At 39.3% G+C, this 20,468-nt stretch overlaps 1 protein-coding gene across 9 annotated transcripts in view; it reads left to right on the top strand.

The window, feature by feature from the left end:
* ncam1a (neural cell adhesion molecule 1a) overlaps positions 1 to 15,479 on the top strand; it is a 318,752-nt gene extending 303,273 nt beyond the window's left edge. For 7 of the 9 annotated variants that reach the window (XM_047162039.2, XM_047162041.2, XM_047162046.2 and 4 more), the window contains 2 exons: positions 3,762 to 4,196; positions 11,699 to 15,479. In XM_047162039.2, the coding sequence (XP_047017995.1) occupies positions 3,762 to 4,196; positions 11,699 to 11,822 (559 nt within the window). In that variant the 3' untranslated portion in view covers positions 11,823 to 15,479. The remainder of the gene's footprint in view (positions 1 to 3,761; positions 4,197 to 11,698) is intronic. The other 2 variants (XM_053687995.1, XM_017492988.3) reach the window with 1 other exon arrangement.
* The last annotated feature ends 4,989 nt before the right edge of the window (positions 15,480 to 20,468 follow it).

Raw genomic sequence — 20,468 nt, forward strand, 5'->3', positions numbered from 1 at the left:
TACATATATGCGTGCGTGCACACACACATACACACACATATACACATACACACACAGTTATGCACGGAACTCATAAGTCATTCATGGAAAGCAAGGAAAAGGTTTCTCAGGTGGAGTTAATGGTGGTCTGGGTGACTAAGCCTTGGCATGCATTAAAGCTTATTTTGAAAGAATGAGAATGAGAATAGGCAGCTAATAACACCAATGAGAATAGGCAGCTAATAACACCAATGTCAGAATAGTCAGCGTGGGGAGTGATTTGAATAGAAGCTAATACATTACCTGCTGGAGAGCTATTTACGCGTGGTCAGTTAATGAAATGGAGCCATGCTCAGAATTCTACACGTGATTCAGACACTTAGAGGTTTTGCTCTTGGTGTAATTACTCTGCTCAGTTCCAGGGAAGGAACACTCCCAAGTCTAATGTTTGTCTTTCCGGTCATGTAGTGTTTTTCACAGATGCGCCATGCTGTGCTTTAATTACGTTATGCTTTATCTGTGCATGTTTATATACGTGAGTGTTTGACAAGGTGCAAACGTAGATGTGTTCTTTTTTCACATTGAAATTGCATGGTGCAGTCATTACAATTGGGCAGTGTGTTAGATGACGATATTATATTGATAGCATGGTAAATTACATCACTTATTATAAATTATATGCAGTGCTGTGAAAAAGTATTTGCACCATCCTGATTTCTTCTGTTTTTGTGTATATCTCATATTAAATTGTTTCAGAAATTTAAGATGAAACAAAGGCAATCTGAATAAACACAAAACTTTTTTCAAAAAAGTTATCCAATACCAACTGTCCTGTGTGAAAATGTATTTGCCCTAGGGTTAGTTACTAATTCCGCAAATCTATGAAATTGTATTCATAATGGGGTTCAGCTGGACTAGATGCAACCAGGCCTGATTACTGCAAACCGTGTTCAATCAAATCAACACTTAAATAGAACTTTGTCAACAGCATGAAGTTGGTTAAAAGGTCTTACCCAGTAACACACTATCCAAAAATTGAAAGAAACTCCAGAAATGATGAGGAAGAAGGTGATTGAAATACATCAGTCTGAGAAGTGTTACAAAGCTACTTCAAAGGAGCGTGGACTCCAAAGAACCACAGTGAGAGCCGTTATCTCCAAATGGAAAAACCTGACACAGTAGTGAACCTTCCCAAAAGTGGCCAACCTTCCAAAATTCCTCCAAGAGCACAGCAACTACTCATCCAAGAAGTCACAGAAGAGCCGTTGACAACATCAAAGGACCTACAGGCCTCTCTTGCATCAATAAACGTCACTGTTCATAGTGGTCACTCCACTAGCAGAAAGACACTGGGCAAAAATGCTATCCATGGAAAAGTGGCGAGGTGAAAACCACTGCTAACCCAGAAGAACATTAAGGCTAATCTTAATTTTGCCAAAGCACACCATGATGATCCTCAAACCTTATGGGAAAATGTTCTGTGTACTGATGAGTCAAAAGTGGAAGACAAGGGTCCTGTTACATCTGTTCACAAAAAGAACATCATGCCTACGGTCAAGCATGGTGGTGGAAGTGTGATGGTGTGGGGATACTTTGCTGGGCAAACGTGCAGTAATTGAGGGAAAAATGAATTCTGCTCCCTACAACAAAATACAAGGAGAATGTCGGTTCTTCAATCTGTAAGTTGAAACTCAAGTGCCACTGGATTATGCAGCAAGACAATGATCCAAAGCATAGGAGTAAGTCCTAGTCCTAGAAGTAAGTGAGAGACTGATCTCCAGTTACCGGAAGCGTCTGGTTGCAGTTATTGCTGCTAAAGGTGGCACAACCAGATTTTAAGTTTAAGGGGGCAATTAGTTTTTCACATTGATGATAGATTTTGGATAACTTTTTTTGCTTAAATAAAATAATAAAAATAATAACTGTATTGTGAGTTTACTCAGGTTGCCTTTATTTTTATGTGGTATTTTGTTTGAAGATCTACAACCATTTTGTACGAGATATAGACAAAAACAGAATAAATCAAATACTTTTTCACAGCACTGTACATTCTTTTTCTGACAGTAGTATGGCACAATGAAAATAGCTGGCAGTTTGGGCCTCATTTATCATTTCCCTGCTGAAAAAACAATAGAAACATTCATAGAATTTGTAATGGTTTTAATGATTATAATAGGAATTGTATTGGTTTTAATGCAAATTGTAATGGTCCCTGTGGGTCTCTATTAGTAATGCCTTCTATTGGTTGCATGTTATGTCTAGTCTACGTACTTAATGTAATGTAATATAATGGAAACCATTTGGTAATGGTTTTAATAGTTAACAGCTGATGGTTTGTATTTGTATTTTAGTGGAAACCATTAGAATTTCTTTGATGGTTTCTATTTTTTTTTCAGCACGGTTATCAGTTATGTTTGAGTAAGTTTTGTAAATGTTTTCATAGAGCCAAAACAAGCTTTACTTCATACTAACATGCATATGATGATAATGCTAATCGCCTGTAAATTACCAAGCTTTCAAGGCACAGCTGATTGATATTTAGTTGTACCAACAAAGCCCCATAAAAGGAAAAGTTCACAGAGAGCTCTAAATGACAAAATGATGAAAGAATGCCTCCTAAGAGCAGTGGTTAATCTTCCAGTAATGCACCTCAGCTATTGCATCATATTCACTACACTCACACTACATTCACTACATTCACACTATATCTTCCTCCTGTTATTGGGTGCCATTATTTTCATCCTAATTGAATAGCTTATCTTATTTCTTCACACAGGATCAATTTCTCAGATGTACAATTGCCAGAGTTGAAAAGTTGACACTTGTACAAAAGTTACCATTTAACATGTTGGGGAGCATTGTCACTAGCAAAGCATTAGCTTGCTAATTTTACTAGCCATATTTACCAGGAATGTTATAGTGATGTAGGAATCAAGAAATATAATTCAGAAAAGTTATTGGCTGTTAGACTATTTATTTATTTATTTATTTATTTATTTTACAACTGGCTAATATTTTTAATTAGCAGGAATGATAGCATTCGTCATAGCTATTCCTTCATTGTGGCTAAGTTACATTTGCTATGTAGCTAGCTTGCCTTTAGTGAGAACATTTAGTATTTTTTTCCATGTCAGCTAAATGTTTCAGAAAGATAGTGCATTAATTCACAGTATAAATACATAAAATCTCAGTGTCTTGATTCTTCAAGATTTAAAAAAAAAAATGTTTTTACTATTTTTTACTAGTGCCTCAGCGTGAGTGGCGCTGGTCAACACTTTAGCTTAGCCCATTTTCCCATTCAGATATTAGCTCGTTTTTCGATGTCTTCCTGTCTCTCTCTCAGCTTCTACCCTGATTTAGACACACTTTCCTCATCATAACCCACTCATATTATCTGCAACTAATGCAGGAAACAGAAGGTCCTGTATCGAAAAATGATCAGGTTTCAGGACTAGAAATGACCGTCATCACCATTTTTATGTGATTCTGTTGCTTTGCTGCTACTTTATTCCAAAGCTAAATAACATAATACATATTGTGTATTGTGACAATGTTTTCAAGCATTGTGATATGATTTTTCCATATCGTCCACCCCTCACTTATACTGTATGCATATGTGTGTGCTTTGGCATCCCTCCCACTCTTTTCTTGTTTTTTCCCTGATAATATGGCCGTCTCTCTCTCTCTCTCTCCCTCTCTCTCTCTCTCTCTCTCTCTCTCTCTCTCTCTCTCTTTCTGTTGCTCTATCTCACCCTCTCTTTCATCTCCCCTTGTCCTCTCAGGCATGCTGCTGATACCACTGCCACAGTAGTGGACTTGCTTCCCTCTTTAGCCACTAACTCAGAGTCAGTCACTGACAGTCCTGCTAGTGACAGCACCACCCTCAACTCCAGCACCGCCCCTGCGCCTGACCCCAAAACCACAGCCCCTCCGCAGTCTAGCTCCCCCAAAGCCAACGTAACCTCTCCTACCTCCCTGCCTGCTGACACCCCACTGGTGGACCTGAGTGATGGTCCCTCCACCCAGGCTTCTCGGCACTCAGAAATCCCCAAATCCACTCCCTCTTCATCCAAACCCAAAAATGCTACAGATGCCATCCAAAATACAGATTCAGCTACAGTCTCACAGGTAGATGGAGGAGCCCACCACGCATCAGATGCTGATCTGACCAATGACTCCAACTCCACCAGTGCACCAGCTGTGCCCAGCCAGGACGAGTATGGCTCTAGTTGTGTGTGTGTGTTTGTGTGTGTGTGTGTGTGTGTGTGTGTGTGTGTGTTTGTCCTCACTACTTTTTACCTTTTTTGGTAGTGTTAGTCTCTCTTCCCTCAATAATCCACACACCCACATTCATTCCACTCACTTTGCCTCTCCTCATTTCACTAATCTGAGTGTGTTTCATGAGGAAATGGCACTCCAGCCCTGAAACATTCATTACTTATGAAAGCATATTTGATGTATGTCGAGATTCTGCCAAGTGATGTATACCTGAGCCAAAAAAAATGATCAGCAAAACACAAACTTGGTAAAGTGACATCACCAAAACTTTATTTTCCAGTTTGGCTTGATGTAGTGCATAGCATAAAATGCATAATAATACTCAGTATAATTTTTCCCCATGTTCTCCCCAATTTGGTCACCTGCCAATTTCTACTCTTCAGCCAGTTATCCCCTATCATAGAACAGGGGAGAGTGAAGGCTAATGTGTGTTTCCTCAGAGACACGTGAAGCCAGCCAACCACATCTTTTTGAACTGCCACTCACAGGTGCTGGTCTGCCCTGTTTCGTATGTATTATCTCAAAGACACCCTCAAATGTTGCTGTGATTGACAGCAGAGAGTATACCATCCCTCCCATTTAGAGAGCATGGCCAATTTTGGTTCCTTGCCCCAGGCCACAGATGGCTGTGGCATCAGTGGGATTTGAAATTGTGATGCTAGGGTGTGTGCTTTTCTGTTCTGCTTTCACATACTGAGTGGAAGTGTAACTGGAAAAGGTGGTCCCTTAATATACTTACAGTAACAAAAATGCTGATTTAGGGTCCTGCTGTTGTTGTCTTTGCGATAGACCATGACGTTATTATTCCTAACCATATGGCTATAATAGGTTAAAATGTCGTTCATTGGTTTATTTAGCTTCAATTTGAACTTTGACTTAGACAAATATTCCTGAACTGTGATGGAACTAGGGTGGCTGTGGTTCAGGTGGTAGAGCAGGTTGTCCACTAATCGTAGGGTTGGCAGTGATTCCCGACCCATATGACTCCACGTGCTGAAGTGTCCTTGGGCAAGGCACTGAACCCCAAGTTGCTCCTGATGGCAAGTTAGCACCTTGCATGGCAGCTCTGCTACCATTGGTGTGTGAGTGTGTGTGTGGGTGAATGAGACACAGTGTAAAGCGCTTTGGATAAAAGCGCTATATAAGTGCACCATTTAAATAAAACGGATAATCCTTTCTTAAAGCAAAATAGCTATCTCTATAGGTTGCAAACTATATAAAAAAAATAACTTTTGATTAGCCATGTAGTGAGTGAACAAGCCATTATGAATGCTGCATAACTCAAACCACTATTTTACTGCAAATCAGGTCATTGTTCCAAAGAAAAGAAAGTCTATTGGTGATTGAGTTTGTTTTAGCAAATTTTACTCCCTTGTAGACCCAGGACACCTATTACCTGGCAAAATAAGGACAAGCATCTTCTATCCTCATGTAGCCACCATTATTGTCTGTTCTTACGTGCTCTGATGTACAGTGTTCCTAAACATAGCTGCTCTGCATCACTTTGTGCCACTGGTGAAAATTGGATCATTTGTGGCAGGTGTTAAACGTAAACACCATTATGAAAGTGTGAAATTGGTTGCGTTTTTGGGGGGAATTGTTTTCAGGGACGAACTAATTGATTTCTCTGTTATCTCTGAGAGAAGTGACTGCAAACAGAAAGCTCCTGCCATAAATAAATCGGAGCATTCCTTCTTGTTTAGCTTCCCTCATGCCCAAGGCACTCACAAACGGACGGGCACAATAAAAAGTCAATATGTGGTCTTAATGTGTCCCAAGTCGAGGTGTGATTGAGGCGATGCTAAATCTTGATGGAGAAAGAGATTTGTCTTAATGAGTGTGACGGGGAGGTGGTACTATCTCTGCTCCCTCAGGTGATTCGTCGTCAGCGCGCCCACTATTGCTACTGTCAGAGTGTCAGGTCAGCTCGAATATGCTTTCAAACTGTGAATCCAGGCGGAATGAATTGATATGATTTGGCCATAGTGCAACTGACTCTCTCTCTCACTGGGCATGCAGCTTTGACCTCATGTTCACCTGGTTGTTTCATTGCGTCTCTGGATTGTATCTGGATTTTGCTGCAAAGCGGTTTCCTCACAGCTCCAGAGTCCTTGGTTGAGTCCTGGTAACAGGTTACCATCTAAGTGGAGTTTTGCATGTTCTCCCCGTGTCTGTGTGGATTTTCTCTGGATTCCTCACAAAAACAGGCTGGCAGGTCGATTGGCTACTCAAAATTGCCCCTAAGTGTGAATGTGTGTCTGGATGGTGGTCTGCAATGAACTGGCGTCCCATCCACAGTGTAACCCCAACCCGCACCCAGTGTTCTGGGAATTCACCACAACCCTGACCAGGATCATATCTTGAGATTTTTAACCACCGCCCATGTCTACACTTGTAGTGAAATGCATCTCCAGTTGGCCAGACCAAAATCCGATAATGTGTTAACATGCACATCAGGTCATTACGTTCAAACACCAGGTCATTAAATTCGTGTTTTTTTAATGACGGTTGCCATATAAAATTTTTTAAAAAATCATAATCTCACTAGATATTTTAAAAGGGGCAACATCAGCATTCATGAAGCACGTGCATCAACTATTGGGAGGGTTTTTTGTTATTTAATATGACTTGGCATGACAGATGGCTAAAATGCGTCTCAGACCTCCTAAAGTGTTTTGAGCGATAGCATTTAGATCTATTGCAAATGGGTGCATTTGCACTTTCAGGTTTTTATGTGGATAATCTGCATCTAGAGGTACTTAATCAGGATGTAAATGGCGACTTTGATTAAACAGTTTGTTGAAAAATCAGATTTAAATGATCAGATTTTCCCTCTGCCCCAAATGTCATAGATCACCATCTTTAGTTTTAGCATCTTTAATTGTAAGCAAGTAATGCAAGCCTGTCTCACCCCAAATCCTTTCTGTAAATATATATAATGACAATGTAAATTATCATGTCTTTACATTGATCAAGATAGGTAAACTACAAAATTTCATTTTTAAATACACAAATTTGAATTCGAAGTGAAGCCATATTATAATCCTCACAACCTCATAATTCCAGCTTCAAGCTTTATGATGCGGGGTCTAATATAATTGGGATAGATTAGTCTATGTAAAGGTCTTTTAATGAAAAGAATTAATATTCTTTTTGGGCTCCAAGAAAATACCATAGAAAAACAGAATAAAACTAATATTAATACTGATCATCTTTAGCACTTGTTTTATCCTGGTCAGGGTAATAATGGAGCCGGAGTGGATCACAGGAACACTGGGTGCAAGACAGGAATACACCTTGGCTGGAACTCCAGTCCATTGCATCATACACAGCTAGGGGCAATTTAGACTTGTCAACTCACCTGCTAGCATGTATTGGAAGGTTGAAAGTAAGTGGAAAAGCCAGAATAAACCCATGAGAACATTGGGAGACTCCACAGTAACCTGAACTCAGGAGCCAGCTGGGACCCTGAAGCTGTGAGATTACCTGCTGTGCAAATAAATAACAATAGTCACTAACTCTCTGGTAAACATCATGAGCCAAACCAGTTGATATGTTCCATTTAATGATTTAAACCAGTAGGCTTCATTACTAATTCTTACCAGCAGTGTTGGAGTAGCTAACTAAAACTAGCAACGCTACTAACTTAACTACATTTTTCAGTAGTGTGTCATTAGCTCGGATACTTTAAAAATAGTGTGGTTTTTCCAGTAACAAGTTACTTTTTCAAATGAGTAGTAATGTAGCACAAGCAAACGCTACTTTTTTTTGTCCAATTATAATGGTGCGCTTCTTTGCATATCTGCAGTGCCCGCTTGCTCCACAGGAATTAAAAGCCTCATTGTACCTCACATGGATAAGAAGAGATCGTCTGTTGGACACGTAAAGCGAACAACCACAGTTTGTTACGTGATGTATGGGGCAATGATTCACGCCATGTCGGAATTACCGTAATTACGAGATGACAACCTGGACATTCTACTCGGAGCTGTTCACGTCCTTGGACTTGGTTGTTGACAACCAGTTGACAACTACAAAATGACATGAAACTATTGTATTGTCTTTCCTTTAGTTTCAGATTAATCTTGCTTATTAAGATATTAATAATAGTCAATTACACGAATTATGACACAAATATTATGAGATAACTACTTAACTACATTTTACTGCTGAATTTGAGTGTTTCCACATGACGTTGCAGTGGTCAGGTGGTACAAGTCTCTCAGAAAACTCCTAGTTTACAAGTTATAATTACAAGTTCTACGAAGACGTGAACTTACAAATAAAATAAAATAGGGGCGCATGGTGGCTTAGTAGTTAGCACAGTTGCCTCACACCTCCAGGGTTGGGGCTTAGATTCCCACCCCTGCCCTGTGTGTGCGGAGTTTGCATGTTCTCCTCGTGCTGCGGGGGTTTCCTCCGGGTACTCCGGTTTCCTCCCCCAGTCCAAACACATGCATGGTAGGCTGATTGGCATGTCCAAATTGTCCGGGGTGTATGAGTGGGTGTGTGAGTGTGTAAGTGATTGTGCCCCGCCTTGTGCCCGTGCTCCCTGGGATAGGCTCCAGGTTCCCCGTGACCCAGTAGAATAAGCGGTACAGAAAATAAAAATAATTCAATAAGTTTATCGGTGCATGCCGACGGATTTATTTTATATTCTTAATGCAGCAGTCTGACTGTGTTTCTTGTTTAAGGGAGCAGCATGATAAAAGCTGATATAAAAAATAGATAAAAAAAACTTAACATATTTTCTTATATTTCCATGATTAATTAATTAATCACTGGTAATTAAATAAATACATAAATATTGATAATAATCATAATGTCACGAATTTCCCCTTGCACTGAGTACCAGAGCATTCAGTATACGTGAACTGCCCACAGCGAAACAGCGTGTGCTTCTGCGTTTTCATTGACTTTTTTTTATGTTTCCACGTGTGCTTTTCTTATGGTTTCTGTCCTGTCTCCGCCCCTGTATTGTCATTGGTTGTTTCACTTATGTGTTGTCATTGTCCACAGCTGTTTCTGTTTCCCCCTTTTAATTAGTTTGTACATTTAAACCCCTGTCTCATTGTTAAGTTTCGAAGTATTGTTTCAGTGTTTTGCGTCTCACTTTCCCAGTTATATGATCTTGTTCTTGTTTCTGGTTCTGTGATTCAGATTTTTATCCTGTTTTACCTGTTTGCTGATCGCCTGACTCTCTGCCTGGTTATGACCATGTTTTAGCCATACGATTTGGATTTGTCTGCTGGCCTTTCTTCAACAAAGCCTTTACTGCATTTGCATCTGACTGCACTCACCTTACATGACAAATAATAATAATAATAATATTAATAATAATTGTTTGTATTATTATTGGCCTATTGGAAGTATCAATTATTCAAGTTTGACACATTCATCCTTATTATCCATAATGGAGCATTAAATGGCTTATTTGTTGAAGTTGTATTAAGGAATCAAATAATAAATCTTATACCTTTTATATGTAATCTTGGCAAATCAAAGATAAAATATTGTGTCCAATACTTCGATTATAATACGACATCCAAGAGTTCACGCACACATTTAAGGTCACGTATAGAGATGAACGCGATTGTCAATTTAAATGGATAAGTAGCCTAATGTGCACATTATAAATTCATAATTGTTCTGAATTATTTCAAATTGTGTTTGATTTCCTTTATGCAAAATTCTACACAGTTATGATTCACATGCAAAATTCTACACAGAGCTGATTCACAATTATGACATACTAAAAATGTTGCCCATTTAAGTAGCTTCAGTGTACAGTAGTTAGCTACTTTTTGTTAGTAACTTGTAGTGTAGCTAACTACTTTTTTAAAAGGGTAGTTTGACTGTAGCTTAATAACTTCAAACTATAAGTAGCTTGTAGCTTGAAAAGTAGCTTCCCCAACACTGCTTACCAGTTGCACTCTTTGAAAATAGTAAGATTTGCCTACTGGTTCCTACTGGAATTACCTGTAGGCCATGTTTTTAAAGAAAACATTTTGGGTGCAATCTATTTCCAATATTACTCGATCCTCAAATGCTAAACATATCTCAGCTAACTGACTACGTTTCAGCAGAAGTGTTGACATCTGCACTTTAGCCATAGCTTTTATGATTTTTGACCCACTTCTAGGGCGATACAACAGTTACCTGAAAACTACCCCTTTATCTCCTACTGGGATTTTATTGTTAGCAATGTTACCACCTTTGCTTGAGCTAAGAAGTAGATGTGTGTACGTTTGACTTTTTACATCACCTCAGTGATGCTATTCTTGCTTTAAAGACTCTAAACAAAGCGTATTATTGTGTGACTGCCACCAAGTGCCTGTTCGCTTTTGCTAGCTGCTAGCAGACTCGGGCCTCATTTGTGATGAAGGTCATACCACTCAACTGCTGGCAGTGGTGAAGTTAATGATACTCAGCCTCTGTCCCAAGCATTGAAGATCACTTTCGGACAGGAAACAAAAGCTCAGCCCGCTGAACCTGACTAAGCCCCCAGCTGAGATTGTGTCGTGCCACTGATATGGTGTACATGGTAACGGGAGATGGCTGCACTCCACCGATCCCATTCTCTTCATCACAATAGTCCTCTGTGGCTGTGACAGACGGGTGTGGAAAAGTGTAGCGGGCACTGACCGCATCCTGGAGGTCCCATGTTTTGGTTTAAAGGGAGCCGAAGTTGAACAGTCGCCTCTCTCACATTGCTTTCGATGTGTGTAACGAGCAGCCATGCATAACTGGCTAATAACTGCAGATCAGATGGCCTACAAAATAAAACAGCGTGTCTGAAGGGAGGAAACATGTCAGACATGCAATTAGTGGCGTCTCCCCCAATTTTCCTCTCGCAAGGCTCGTCATTCATTTTCATGATTCATTATCCATTTATGAATGATTTGGCACACTGGTACAAGGCTAGTCAATTCCATTACTGCCAATTTAGCCTGGCAATGAATTGGTCCATTGAGAAATCATGTGGGAAAAAAGTTCTTTTATCAGGCATAGGCAGAAAACTACCTCTTTAATGTCTCATATTTATACACAATTTATACTGCAGTGCTTTTGTATGCTGTTTCAGCCATCCCCCAGAGAAAAAAAAAAAACATTTCAAGTGACAGCAAAGGGAAGGTTAACATTTGCGTAGATGCTTCTGGGCTTCTGCGAGAGAGCCGCCATTATCATCTGGCTATTGTTCGCTCACAAAAACTGTCTCGGTCATCCTCATCAACATCACATCACTCTGTCTGGGTTCGTCTTCTCATTAAAAGACCTGTAATGGTCCATCTCTGCTGTCAGGATAAAATGTGTGAAATGTGTTGTTTCTCTTGGGATAAATTTCCCAAAACACTAAAGTGTACTCACGAGGATGATTGCTATAGCTCACAAAGTGCCTCTCTATCGCTCTCTTTCTCTCTCTCTCTCTCTCTTTCCCCAGTGGTAAGATTGTCAAAGATGGGAAGAGTAAAGCACCCGAGACGGAGGTGAAGAAACCCTCGGCTGAGGTGAAGACGGTCCCCAATGAAGCCCCGCAGACAAACGGCAATGAGAGCAAAGCGTGATCCTCTGATCCGAGGGCCTCAGAGTGTCACTACCACATCGAAACAAATGGTTTAATTAAAAAAGGGTTCCTTTCTTCAGTCAGTGTCTTCTATGAGTTTGCAGAACAAGAGTTTGTAGATGTATAGAGCGCCTAAAGAACTCGTGCAAATGCCTTTTTTTATTGGGTTTTTTTGTTTGTTTGTTTGTTTGTTTGTTTCTCGTTCTGTTTTTCCTATTCAGACAAAGCAGGAAGGTTGTTGTTTTTTTTTTTAATTTTATAACCTTTAGCGCACTCTACTTCACCTCCTCAGAACAATCTCAGCTGTCTTTTACTCGGAAGAGAAGCATAATATCAGTGTGAATAGTTAATAACTGGGAACGTTAGCTTTACTCCTGAATAATGCCTTTTACGTTGTGCACACACATATAGTCGATACTTTTACCATCTTTGAGTACTGTTTTATTACATGCAGTATTGCCCTATTTTATTATTTTACACATGGATTTGGGGAATTTTATTTTAACCGTTTTGTTGTGTTTAAATAATGTATAAAAGTAACTGCCTTTTATTTTATTTTTTCACTGTTTATTTTTGAGAATTAGAAATAGATTGCTCGCATGCTTGCTTTGCAGATTTTGTCCCATAATGCCCCACGGTTATTGTTTTCATTATGACCCCGAGTTTATATTTTTTTATGTTGATGAACATGAAGCAAAAAAAAAGCTTTCCCATTAACACACAATGCAACAAACGAAGGCACAGTTGAATGACTGAGAGGCGTAGTCTGGTCAGATTCAGATATTGTGATCATTTTATAGTAACACCTAGTTATCACGTCCAGCTTTTCATTTCTTTTTTTTATTTCTTTTCTAAGTAATTGTTTGTGTAAATCAATAGAAAGGGAGCTTGCTGTTATTTTCCAGATTTCCGTCTTTGATAGGACCAGACCGGAGCGTTTGGAAATGAAGATCAAACGACTCCTAAAGAGAACAAGGCCACTGCTGCAATGGTCATAGCTTGAATAATTGTTAAACAGTAGTACCACCTATTATGAAGTACTATTTAAACACTAACAAAGCAAAATTAATAGAGAATTTTCATTTATATAAACCTTTTTTTTGTATGCATAATAAACAAATGGCCATATTGTTTTCTTTATTTAAGCCATAGTACTCAATTTAAAATATTTGAAAAAAAAAAAAGGTTTTTATCTGTTTTTTTTTCCAGTTCCTTTAGTCTGCCAGTTTGTGCACTGTGAATGCGTGATATATCCTAGTGTGAATACAGTGTGTTCTTTGTCATAGACTTGAAATATCCATAGGTTGTGAAAGGTGTAGCTATTAGTACAGATAATGTTCCATCTCCGTAAAATTCCATTCAAAATATAATGACACAAACCAATATACGTGAAAACTCATCACGATTCAAAGGAGAAGGTGCCTTCAATGTTAAAAGGTGTGTAGTTTGAGTGGTTCGATCGTTCCATACCACTATGGGAGTAGAAGAGTTAGTTCGGGACCAGAATCACGTTCTTGTTTTTGGGAAACGGTTTTGCTCTGTAAACTGTGAATACAATGGTTTCTTTTCTAAGCGTGTTTGTATTGTGTACTTTCGGAGGTATGAGAGTGTACATGGGTGTGATCGATTAGTAGCAAGCCCAAGACCTTCACGACTTGCCTCTCTTTAACTGATGCAAAACAAGATCATGTGTTCACGATCAGAAATGTTATAGCACCTTGTTGTCTAGTGCCCCAAGAACATAAAAGCTCGGCACTAATGCAGACACGTCATCTTCACATCAATCGGCCGAGCTGCCCGAGTCCCTTTTCCATGATCAGCACTGCTGTGGTCCAGTCAAAAATGTAACCATGTCCATAACGACTATTTTTTAAAAACTGAAACAAGCATGCAATGTATTCTTAACTAGATGTCATTAGTGTTGAGGTTTGCTAGTAAATTTGTTAAATGAAGAACAGTGACAAAAGACTTTCATTGTTGTTTATGGGTCTAATTGAGTGCTCTGTCCAAATGTGCTGTTAACATTGTCACTTTTTTTGTTTGTTTGTATGTTTTGTTGCTTTGTATTTTTGACATTCTTTTACATTACATTAAAATGTGGTGGCCTGTAAGTGCAAATCAAGGGACAGACAAAAAATGCAACAACAATACCAAAAACACACCAGCAAATTCAGAAAAACATCATTATTTACTCAAAATGGAAACGTTAGATCCTCGTTGGAGATACGCAACAATAAGTAACAATAACAATTTATTACGATGTTGTTATAGTGAGGAGTGATTCGTTCTTTGGAATAACCCTGCTTCCTTTAGCCGGCTTTTCAGCATTCGCATCTAAGTTATCTTGTTTTAAAAAAATAAACATCGCTCATAAACAGCCTCCAACTCTCCATATCCCACCAACTCTTGCACGTTGTAGATAATCATCGACGAGCATGTGATGTTCAATAAGGGCCTTTCCATTTTTGAGTTGACGATGTTTTACTGAAGTTGCTGTTGCATTTTTGGTTTGTGAACGTGTTTTGCACTTACAGGCCAAAGTAATAGTTTGGCAAAATGTCTTAAATGTACATCATTTACACCACACATGAACTCAACCAGCCAAGCATTTGTCTGACATTTGCCTGTTCGGAAGTAATGGAGCCAAAAAGCTAACGTAGCTAACAAGTAAGGAAAGTTTATCGCTGCTAGTTTCTGTCTAAATCATTACACACTCACCTCAGACTACATTGAATTGTTCAATGTCTCAAACAGACTTACTTATGTGGTTTCTGATATCTTTTTTTTTTTTTTTAAGACAAAAGGAGGTTACAAAGCTAAAGAATCCTAGCAGCCATGTTGAAGAATCATTCCCTCAGGACATAAAGCTGCAGATTTATGTGGAATTGTAATACTTTTCATGCAGATGTATTCTATTTTGTGAAACTATTTCATTACAAATGGTATTACTGATCCAACTTACCTGTATGTCTTTTGAGATGAATCCTGATTAAGCGTACATTCCATGTTAGCTACATTAGCTTTTAGCTCCAATGCAACACTAAAGAAGCAACTTCAGATCCCATAATGTCTTGGATTATTAACTACGTTTTGGGCGAGTGGAAAATTGTGTACATTTTTGTCCAAACTATTCTTTAATTTTAATTTATTTTTTTTTCATTTGTGGAATTCTGGTACATGAACCCAGAAGCTGCACCTCATGATGTCATGTGTTTCTCTGATTGAAGTCGTGTTGGGGATTGAAATGTGGGACCAATTTCTATGTGAGTTTACATGCTAGCAGTTTACCACTGTACTCACGTCATTCCAACATTGTAAACCATCAAAAAAGGCTGAAAAGTTTGTTTCCAACAGCTCGCACTCTTAGCCAAGCAAACGAGTCCATCCCGAAACTGTCTTTTGGCTTAGAGCTGACTCACATTCTTATCTTTCTTCATCAATCACATCTCTCCTCCCAAAACCCTCTTCACATACTCATCCACCCATCCATTCTGAGCTGCAGGGGCCTTCTCACTCTTGTATACAGATTTTTACCACATCATACACCGGTGCCACCTTCTCCCTCTACTCTCTCTCTCACTGGTGTAAATACTGAGTACTAACTCAAACCATTTTGACTTTTCATGTGTTCAATAAAATGGGAAACAGTAAGCTCTCATCTGTCTGCTTTGCTTTTTTTAAACCAGAAATACTACATTTGCCTGATGAAATATAAAGTATTCTAGAGAAATTTCATTCCTACAGGCTAATATTTAGCCAATGAGCAGTTACCAGGACCTAATGAGGCCCAGCTAAGTAATTAAATGATACACTTCATTTAACTTTCACTTCGCCTGGTGGCATCTGATAACTCATAAAAATGCCCTGAAAGTGCAGTTCACCTCATTAGGAATGGAAGTTTTGTTGCAGAAAGAATTCAATATTAGAGCAGATATTTATAGCAGTCATTTCTGAAAGTGCATTAGTATAGCACACCACAAATTTACCCCAGCTTCTTTATGCTGTACACATGGTAAATGGTCGATGGTCTGAACTTATATAACCTTAGCGGTTCCAAAGTGCTTTACACTGGTTCTCATTCACCCATTCACACACACCAATGGTAGCAGAGCTTCCATGCAAGGTGCTAACTTGCCATCGGGAGCAACTTGGGGTTCAGTGTCTTGCCCAAGGACACTTCGGTATGTGGAGTCATCTGGGCTGGGAATCGAACCGCCAACTGTACGATTAGTGGACAACCCACTCTACCACCTGAGCCACAGGCGACTACACATAGGCACAAAGACCACACCTTCAGTGAGACAGACGGGCACAAGTCCAAGAGTGTTTCTTAGATGGAAGGCTGCAAATGGTAAATGGTCTGAACTTATATAGTGCTTTTTAACCTTTTTTTTTTTTGCGGTTTTGCAAAGCTTTATACTGTTTCACAGTCACCCAATCACACACAGCAATAAGCCTGCCATCGGGAGCTACTTGAGGCTCAGTGTCGTGCCCAATGACACTTTGGCATGTGGGCTGGGGATTGAACCGCCAACTCTGTGATTAGTGGACAACCCATTCTACCACATGAGCCACAGCTGCCCCATATCTCAGCTGCCACCTCATAAAGCACCATCAAAGGCTGTCTCCATTTGAAGGATACTTGGAAGACAGCCTACGTTTTGTGGCCTTCATTCAGAGATATTGAAGGATGCATCAGTGTATCCTTTGCGCCCTCCAATCACCCACAATTCTTTACACACATTCCGAAATTCACAGAACAAATGGCGGGACACGAACCGGCACTGAGCTCCCTGAGTTTGTTATAAAATGTAAGACCAAAAATGTTTTGGAGATGAAAACATTCATGTTTTCTTTTGTTTTTTTTGTTTTGTTGTAAATTAAATTCTGCCCATGTTATGTGTGGGAGGTCACAGACGGTTGTCATATAATTTGCATTCGCTGTGTTGCATTATATAAAGTCAGTTAATATAAAGATTTAAATTAAGCTTGAATATATTATTATTTAGCTCAAGCTGTTGGTGCTGTATGCATATGTTCTTATGAAACCTTCATAACGTAGCCATGCGGCCTTACTAGGTCTTAGAAGCCTCGGAAGGACTGTTCTAGGAAAGACATCTTCACTAGGACGCAGCCTTCTGTTTGAGAAACACCCCAAGTTATCATTCACTGCGACTGAAAGGCCACTCCTCCTTCGCTGTGACAGGCAGGCACAAAGGCTATGCCCCATCGGTTGTGGCAGACAAGCACAAGTCATCTTTCACCGAGACAGACTCTGTCAACTCTGTCCACCAAACTGGGATTGGAAACCATAGGTACTACGTGAATTCAGACTGATGTTTTCTACATCATGACCACCAGGTGGTGACAAAGCTTAACTTCAACATACACACAGAAACTAGAGAGGTGCTAGCAATAACAATGATTTGGAAATAAAAGTGCAATACAGTTACGTTTCCATTTATTAACAGTATTTACAGCATTAATGAACCTTAGCAAACCATGAACTTTATTATTAAACCATAAGTTAACACACACTGAAACACACCTGCATTGACTGTTGTTGATACAATCCTACAGCATGGTAATAAATGTTTAGGTGTAAATTTTGTAACTTGCTTCAGCCACAGCTCTGAATTTCGCTACTTAACAACCACAAACATGTACATTAAGGTGTTGTTCATGTTGTTCACTGTGGCCTTGAATTAATGAATAATTGATGGTTAATGAAGTTGTTGATCATTTGACTTATTTGGTTAAGTACAGAAAAGTTACCATGCAAAACTTAATTAATTTATTTATTTATCTTCAGTAAGAGCTTTGACCAGGTCAGAGTCACAGTGGATCTGAAGACTATCCCGGGATCACTGGACGCAAGGTGGGAAAACACCCTGAATGGGACTCCAGCCCATCACAGAATGCACACACACATTTAAGTCAAGTAAGTTTTTATTGTCATTCTTCTATATAGCTAGTATACACTCACCATCCACTTTAATAGGAACACCTGCTCATTTATGCAGTTATCCAATATAAAATCAAAATATAAAATCATGCAGATATAGGTCAAGAGATGTACACATCAAACACCAGAATGAGGGAAAAGTGTGATCTTTGTGACTTTAACCATGGCATAGTTGTTGGTTCCAGATGGGCTGGTTTGAGTATTTAAGAAACTGCTGATCTGGGATTTTCACACAAAAGAACAAAAATAAACATCCTGTGAGTAGAGGGTCTGCAGGCTGAAACATCTTGTTGATGAGAAAGATCAAAGGAGAATTACCAGACTGGTCTGCACTTACAGGAGGTCTATAGTAACTCAAATAACACTCTTTACATCAGTGGTGAGCAGAAAAGCATCTCAGAACACACCACACATCACACCTTGAGGTGAAAGAACAGGACTATGAGGCTACCATTAACACAGACTAACCAATCTGACCATTTTCCCTGACCTCTCTCATCAACAAGGCATTTCCACCCACGGAACTGTCGCTCAATCACTGTTTTTTTGTGTTGTTGTTTGTTTGTTTGTTTTGTTTGTTGTTTGGATAACTGCATAAATAAGCTGGTATACAGGTGTTGAGTAATCTTCTTAACTCTGGGAAGAAACTGAGCCTGGTGGTGGCGGCATGGATGCTCCTATACCTTCTGCCAGATGGCAGTCGAGTGAAAAGTCCATGCGAGGGGTGGGATGGGTCATCCACTACGCTGGTGGCTTTGCGGTTACAGCGGTTATTGTATAATGTGTCACTGGTGGGTAGAGACTACCCCAATGATCTTTTCAGCTGTTCTCAGGGTCTTGCAGTCAGAGATTGTGCAGTTCCCGTACCAAACACACAGTCACACCTAGTGGTAATTTCGTGTAACCAGCACACTGCTGGAGTGTTTTTGGGAGGTGGGATGAACCCAGAGAATCGAGAGGAAATCCACAAGGAGAACATGATTAGAACATCCACATAGACAGTAAGTTGAGTGCAGGATCAAAAAAGAGACCCTGGAGCTGTGAGTGCAATGATATCCACTGCAATGCCTTTAAGGTATAGTATTACCATAACGTCGATTAAAAGTGGTGTGGTGTATTTTGTTTACCATGTTTGTTGGGGAAACTGAAAGAAAAGATCATAAGAATAAATGAATGAATCGATCAATCAACTAATGAAGGAATGAATGAATGGATGCTTGCACAGACATGCAGTTGCCTATAACAAAAAAGAACAGTTGCAATTCACAAATATTCCCACAAGGTGACAGAAAAGCACTATCTTTGAGCTGTTTGTTCTCACTGCAATACAAGCTTTTGCTTTATACCCAAATTCCTTCACAAATAACCTTCATCATCCTGGAGCTTAAACCAGTGGACAGCCATTTTATTTTTGTGATGAATTTATATCCGTTATCAAGACTCAATTAAGCTTATAAATTATTTTTGGTGAACTACAGAAATTATCCTTGCTAGTTGTGGCCTTGAGAAGAATTGGTTTGGTCCACACTGACACACACACACACACACACACACACACACACACACACACACACACACACACACACACACACACACACAACATTGGCTGAATGTCTGGACGAGTGGAAATTTGACTGTATGGTGACAGGAATATGATAGGAACTGGCAGTGATTGTACTGCTTTCTTTTGCCTGCAGTTAGGCCACATCTGGCGGCCTTTTTGTGGCTGTGGTTTGTTGCCTGGTTATGAAATATACAGGAAGGACAGCCAGAGACAAGTGCTGTCCCAAAATGACCTCAAATGCCACAAATTTGTCTCTCAAGTCCTCTGGGTTCTTGTTGAGGAGCTGTGGTGTCTGGTTAGATTATGCAGTATTGGGCAACAGTGTTAGGCCACCCGAGTCCTCTTCAGCTCTAAGTAGATTATGTAATGTTGGGCGTGCGAATTATGTACGTGACTCACTCGTTTGTCCAAACATTGGGCATGTGTTCACTCATTGAGCTGTTTTTGATATTTCCTGTTTAGATGCTCTGGCCTTAAACTTTTCAAGATGTTGATTTTAAGGAATTTACAGAGGAGGGAATTACGTTGGAGATGGAAACGCCATCTGGTTAAAGTCGTGAACAAGTGCTATGCGTGTAGGAGGGTGATTTTATGATAGAGGTGCCTATTGCGTCCCACTGACATTACATTTACAAGTGTGTGAAGTGTCATTCACAACAACCTATGTGGATATTTCAGATAAATAACTGAAAACAGTCCTTAGAAAACAACATTTTTGTCTGTCACAGTCTACTATAACTATATTTTTTCCTTATATAATCATTAAAGTATTTCCAAAACCTATTTTATTATTTTTATTTTTTTTCTTTGCATTAGTGTTCCATTTGAATGTTCAAATTGAATCCAAATTGAATTTAGTATCTCATGCTACATTTCGGTTCTGTCAACATTCACTCAACCCTGTTACCTGCACACATTCACCCGAATCACCCTGATGAAATATTTGGAATATTCCACAAGTCACATGCTCAAAAGGAAGTTGCATAATCCAAATTTCTAGAATATCATGAGAAATGATCATCTATTTTCTTTTTCTGTAATATTGTGGTAGTGATATTGACTGACAAAGTCACTTTGAAAGCACTTCCTTATTACTCAAATTATATATTGAAAGTAAT

This window comes from Ictalurus punctatus, chromosome 18 (genome assembly GCF_001660625.3).
Source record: "Ictalurus punctatus breed USDA103 chromosome 18, Coco_2.0, whole genome shotgun sequence".
NCBI lineage: Eukaryota > Metazoa > Chordata > Actinopteri > Siluriformes > Ictaluridae > Ictalurus > Ictalurus punctatus.